We start from the raw sequence: 6,166 nt of genomic DNA, 5'->3' as shown, positions 1-6,166 counted from the left end.
AAAAAACCTCACAAGGCAACTCGGATCTTAAAGGCATTTATTTTAACCTTTAAAATACATTCTTGAATGCATCTCCTGATGCCTTTTCTATTATTTCTATTATTTCTATTATTTCTATTTCTATTATTTCTATTATTTCAGGGATGATAGGTTCAAGTTCCATGGGAGAGCAATTCCCAGCTTCTTAAAAAAATATGGGTGGAGCATGTAAGGGCATCTTTACCCTTAATTCATAATTCATACCATGATCCGAATCTACAGCCCCTCAAGTAAAAGCTTCACTACCAGTTTTGTACACACAGGCCACATGCTCTGTAACACCAGTATGATCGACAAATCTAGGAATTTGTGTTTTACACATTTCAAACATATCGTCTGTAAATGTTATTTTTAGAAAAACTTCATAAAGGCCTGTTTTTAACACCTGATTGTTCCCTAATTAGGTCTGTTGTTCTTGGAATTACTGTGGTAACTGCTGTAAGAATAGTTACCACAGCATTTAGATCTTCTGGATTTGTGGGGGAAAAACCCCTCAACTTTCTAACAAAGTTGCTCCTCCACATTTGAAAATAAATAAGAAATAGCACATGCAGTACTAGAATGAGAGTATAGAGACACAAAACTTCTAAAAGCAAAACACAACATTTTTATTATCAAATTAAGAAAGGCTCTGAAAAGAAAATAAATGCAAGGAAGACTTCCCCCAAATAAAAACAACCATATCATTCAAATAGTGTTCAATATGAAGATATTAGGAGCGAAGACTGGACCTCGTTACCGGAGCTGCAGTGCCACACACAACACCGCATTCCTCCGGAGACCGACTGGCACCCGGCACAGCATCGCTTCAGACAGCTCCGGATCCTTTATCACAACCGTCAGATCACACATGGTCACCTATAATAAAAAAGCATGCAAAGTTTCCGGGCACGGGAGGGCGGGGCCTGCGGCAGGACCCGCAGCTCCCCTCACGGCCCGGCCGCGCTCCGCCACCCCCGTCCGGCGGGTCCGGCCCGGCCCCTGCGCCCCCGCCGCCATTGCTCAGGAGCGTCCCGGCCACGCCCCCTGCGGGCCGACCGCCAGCCATTGGTCACCGCCGGGAGCGCCCCCGCAGCTCATTGGCCAGGTGCGGGATGATGGGCGGGGCGTTCCCCCACCCCGGCGTGCCGCGCGCCCGCTCCCGTTTCCACGGCGACGGCAACGCCGCTGCGGCCCCGGTAACCGGGGACACGGGGAGAGCGGCTGCGGCCTAACTCTGCCTAAAACAATTGTAATGCTGTTGGCGCTGTAATGAACAGGGAGGGGATTCGGCTAAAAGCCTCCCGCTACTCCTGAGAGCACCGTTTGCTGTACAAGAGCAGGAGCCTGGGTCGTTCTTCTGGCCTGGCTGGCCAGTACCTCTGCTTGGTCAAGGAGCTTTGAGCCCACACTAGGAAATTTCGGAGTTTTTTCTCGATATGATAGCTGCTGGAAAAACACAGAGGGCACTGGGCTTATTTTCAAGGCTCCACGTATTTTCCTTCCCTGCAACACAGCACCAGGGGTAGGACATGGGACAGACAGGTGGCTTTCCACCCAGGCCAAGGGCTACTACAGCTCCTTCTTGTCCCTGACAGAGCACAGGCCTGTCTAACCACAGCACTCCTTGGTGACTTAGGTACTTAGCTCAGCATTCAGCTATTCTGGATTTCAGAAGTGATTTCTCTAAGGTGACACCTGGCCCCAGGAAAAGTCCAAAGTATTGCATGACCACAGTATTTCACTTTTCCAAAGTGGTGTTGCCCCTTGAGGTCTTGTGCGGATAGTGTTCCATGAAAATATTTATCCTCTTTATAATGACTGTGATTTCTCTTTCAACTTCCCATTTCTCCACAGCCCAAACAGACCCTACAGAAGCTGCTGCACATTTCTGGGGGCATGTCTGTATCCTCTACCACAGCTGCCTGATCAACCATGGATGTCTGTATCAAGCAGTGAAGAGGGTTTAGCTGCAGGAGCAAGCCCCTGCCAGACCCACCAGCCAAGCAGCCCCACAGGAACTGTCATTCCCAGCACGGCCTCAGTGCCACACGGTGCCACCACTGTCACTGGGTGTGCCAGGCAGGGGAACAGCTCAAGCAGCCCCAGCTCACATTAAGCACCCACTCTCTGGCTGGGAGTGACAAGCACCACCCGAGCCCTGACACCCACACCAGGCTCCCACTGCCCTGGGGCTCTCACTCCCCTGGAGCAGCCCAGGCAGAGTGCAGCTGCTGTCCTTTGCTGCGGGGCCGGCACAAGAGGCTCTGCTCCACGCCCGGGATCACGACCGGTGCCCGGTGATGGTGACGAGTCACGCGCAGCCGTGTCCGGAGCTGGATGGAGCCCAGGCACGATGGGAACGCTGCAGGCCCCACACAGAGCCCCACACACCCCTTCAGGCAGCACTCCCCATGGCTTGATCAGACCGAATCATCACTGTCACCACAACAATACAAATCAGCCAGAAATAACAACCTGGCTGGGGTAGAACTTGGCTTTTATTCTCCAGCGCACTTCTCCAGAGACAGCAGAAAAAGAAACAGCTCAATTTTTGGGACAGCACATTCAGGAAAACAAGATGGGGAAAATTATTTTATAAAAGTAAAATCAGAAGAATAAGAGAAGTTTGAAACATAAAGAGCTAAACACTGTCAGTACTTGCATAGCACTAGCAGTAATCTGGAAATACAGTAGATGGCTATAAAACTTGCAAAAGCAAAACTGCTCCAACAGCTCTAGTAGCAAAGGAGGAGCCTTCTGAAAAAAAAATAAATACAAGGAAGACTTTTTTGGTACTTTTCCTTTTTATATCCACAATGTAATGTCATCTGTTACAACATAATCCCTGCCATTGCCCTTGAAAATCAAGGCCTGTGTCCTCAGGAAGGCTGCAGTAACTAGTCAGAGTCCTGTAACTGGATGCAAGTTTCAGTAACAGTCCATGGTTCTAGCCAGACTTGAAAAGAAGAATAGCGACTTGGCCGAGGTAGAAGTAGATGAAGTGCTTGGTCTCATGAGTCACGTAGCTGCCAAAATTCCTTCCCACGATGCAGTGCCAAGTGGGATTGTATTTCTTGTCAAACTCCTGCAAAAGAGATCATGACAAATCAAGAACTCTTCTAATAGGTATTCACTTTCTGAGCAAGGCAATCAGAGGAAGAAGAGATGCTCTTACATACTAGGATTATTTTATTTACATCTTATTGTTCACCTGCTGCTTAGTCAGACACACAAAAACCCCTCAGCACTTCTGCACTGAGCAGTAATAAGTTTAAAACATTACTTTTGTTGAAGGAAAGTAGTCTTCTATTCCCCCAAATTCATAACATGATTGAATATACAATTCCCAAGTAAAAGATGATTAGTTTGAGACAAAGCCATAATTTAGACTTCATTGTCTATCAGCAGCACAGCTGCTGAACAGGAAATTCTCTGCCACATGCTCTGAAACAACAGTATGATCAATAAATCTAAGCACTTGTGCTTTACGTATTTTCAAACAAATCCTCTATAAATTCCCAGTAGTTGCTACAAAGGATATTTGAAAAGTACTGAACTCTCTCCAACTTTCATAGGTACTTTCTGCATCTGGAGAAATAAAGCCTTTCTGTATTCTGGTCAAAGCAAACAAGCATTTTTTTAGCAGAGACAATTGTTCTGTATGAATTAATTACTTCCCATGTTACAGAAACTTCTCCATCCCAGGTACCCCATATTTTAAAGTTACCTCCACCCCAAGTGTCCTGGAGCAGAATCTCAGGCTTTGAGTGGTACAGCAACAGAATAGCTCCAGCTGGGTGCCTTCAGAAGGATACCGAACAAAGAGATTCCCAGGCAATTACACCCTCCCAATCTCAGTTCCCCACCCTTCACAGTTCAGACCACTAATGACATTAGGGTCTGAGGACTTCTTGTTCTTTATTGCGTCTGGACAGTCTTTTTTATCTCTCGTGTTGAAGTTTCTGCTGACAGTTATAACTTCCTTATTTTCCAGCCTGAACTAGCTCTTGAGGCCCTTTTTCACAGCATTAGGTAGAAGTTAGCATATCCACGTGAAAATTCCCAGCTTGTGGCCTAAACCTTTATCAAATTTAGCTTCTCATGCCAAGCAGTTAACTCCAGACAGTGATCGGCCTTAACATTTCAACAGCTCTTCCACTCAGATCTCTTTAACTTCTACTGACGCACTTTGATTTCTCCGTTCTCCTGAGCTGACAAAGCAGGAAATATAATCTGAACTAGATCTTTCTCGTGTATTGTTAATCCTACATAAAGGACGACACAGATGTTGCAAACAGCAGATAATCAGTGCCACCAGGATTTTTTTTGGGGGGGCTTATATCACTACATAAGGACAGGTGTGATTACAGAGAATTGCAGAAAACTACTTTTCCCCTGCTATTTTTGATCCAAAGATCGAAAGATCTTTGGCAAGAATTATAAAGAGATCCTTAAGATTAAATTAAATACAATTGAAACCAAGAACAAGCTTCCTCTCAGAGGAAAACCACAGGACAGCTCAATAGAATCGCTGTGTTTTGTACCAGCTCATCAGTCACAGGGAGAGTCAGGTGCCACTCTATCCTCACGTGGACAACGGGACAGTGGTAAAAAAGGCAGTAAGCAGAAAGGACTGCAAGAAAAAAGCAGCACCTACAAAGGTCCATGTAAAAGGTGGGTAAAGGAACACATGGACATCAGCCTAAAGAGAAAGTCTAACTTGATTATCAAGCGTCTCTAGAACTTGTTTTTCTAGCACTACTTGCCCAGCAGCATTCTCCCCAATTGATTTTTCATGTGCACAAAGATATCATGAGCACATTACAAGCCAACATCTACCTTCTTTATGTGAGCAGCAATGTCCTTCTCAATGTTGTATTTCTCCAAGGCTTGAGTTGCACATTCCACAGCATCTTGCTGCATCTCTTCTGACATGTCCGCATTTTTGATCACTGCCTTTCGATCACTCATGATTGCCTGCTTGGAGAAAAAAAAAACCGAAGGAAATTCAGAGTTGCAGAAGCACCTGCCGGAACCACCTGCTGCCGAGCAGCCCCACAGGTAGCGCCATTCCCAGCGCGCTCTCGGGCACCGCGCGGTGCCCCCGCCCTGGCCGGGCGTGCCGGGCACGGGCACGGCCCCGGGCACAGCCCGAGCAGCGGGGCTCAAACGCCGCCTCCCGTTCGGCACCGGCTCTCCGGCCCGGAGCCGCACAAGCGCCGCCGCCCTCCCGGCCCTCCCCAGCCCCGCTCCGGCCCGAAGAGCCCGGGAGCTCCGCCAGAGAGCGCGGCCGCTCCATCGCCCGGCCCGACGGCCCTTCCCTCCCCCGAGGGAGGCGAAGGAAGCCCGGCCCGCGCGGCCAAGGGCTCGCAGCCCCGCCTGGCTACAGGGTACCGCCGGCAGCTGCTGGGGATGAGGGAAAACCGGAGGCGGAGGCCGGGGAAGAGCCCAGGCACCGGGGTTGCCCAGTCCCAGACTTTCCGAGCCGGACCCAGCCCCTCTCGGCAGCTGTCCCTGCCCAGTGCTCAAGGCCGGCAACGCCTTGCCCTCACCGTCGAGCGGGCGCCGCGGTACCGGCGCGGTGCGGATGTAGAGCCGGTGAGGGTGCGGGACGGCGCGCAGCAATGCACCCACTCGGCTCCGCCGCCGCGGCTGTTTAACCGACCCGCGCGCGCCGCCGGCGCCTCCGAGCGCCCCAGCCCCGCCCCCTCAGCACCGGCCGCCAACCATTGGTCATTGCCACCATCACCCCGAGATCTTATTGGCCCCGCTCCGCCGCTCTTGCAGGGTTTTGCCGCAGCAATTTCTTTCAGCCCGGCATGCCTTGCGGCCGTTCCCATGGCGACCGGCGGCCGCGGTGATGCGCGGCGGGGCACGGCCTTGGGGCGGCCCGGCGGCCCCGCCGGCCCAGCGCAGGCCAGGCCAGGAGCGCTGGCTCTCAGGCCGTGCGCAGCCCTTCCCCGTCGCTTTGTTTTTTAATTCATGGCTGAGCTGCTCGAACGCAGGAAGGAAGAAGGGGAAGGAATAATCCCCTGCACCGGCACAGGTTGGGGGCTGACCAGCTGGAACGAAGCTCTGCAGAGATGGAAGCTGGGGTCCTCATGGATAAGAAGCTGTCCCTGAGCCAGCACTGTGCCTTGGGGGC

General features: G+C 50.7%; 1 protein-coding gene across 2 annotated transcripts; it reads right to left on the bottom strand.

Annotated features, from left to right (window-relative positions):
- Positions 1–2,501: 2,501 nt before the first annotated feature.
- Positions 2,502–5,729, bottom strand: LOC102110775 (dynein light chain 1, cytoplasmic). 2 transcript variants are annotated; one of them, XM_005524432.3, is made up of 3 exons: positions 5,574–5,729; positions 4,861–4,998; positions 2,502–3,106 (listed from the first exon to the last, which is right to left on the bottom strand). In XM_005524432.3, exons 2-3 carry the CDS (start codon positions 4,990–4,992, stop codon positions 2,969–2,971), a joined length of 270 nt encoding a protein of 89 aa, XP_005524489.2. In that variant the 5' UTR covers positions 4,993–4,998; positions 5,574–5,729; the 3' UTR covers positions 2,502–2,968. The 2 variants fall into 2 exon arrangements, with proteins under 2 accessions (XP_005524489.2, XP_087921082.1); XM_088064956.1 differs by having other exon boundaries at positions 4,861–5,001; positions 5,574–5,724.
- Positions 5,730–6,166: the final 437 nt, after the last annotated feature.

This window comes from Pseudopodoces humilis, chromosome 20, assembly GCF_049639895.1.
Source record: "Pseudopodoces humilis isolate 2021_Gansu_Grassland_sample_001 chromosome 20, ASM4963989v1, whole genome shotgun sequence".
Classification (NCBI taxonomy): Eukaryota; Metazoa; Chordata; class Aves; order Passeriformes; family Paridae; genus Pseudopodoces; species Pseudopodoces humilis.
This window is presented reverse-complemented; position numbering and strand designations above follow the sequence as displayed.

What these genes read in the sequence shown, in the direction of transcription:
- LOC102110775 (XM_005524432.3), bottom strand. Translation starts at nt 4,992, where the DNA reads ATGAGTGATCGAAAGGCAGTGATCAAAAATGCGGACATGTCAGAAGAG. An exon ending in TTGCTGCTCACATAAAGAAG is followed by an intron (nt 3,107 to 4,860) that starts GTAGATGTTGGC and finishes TCTCTTTTGCAG; the next exon opens with GAGTTTGACAAGAAATACAA.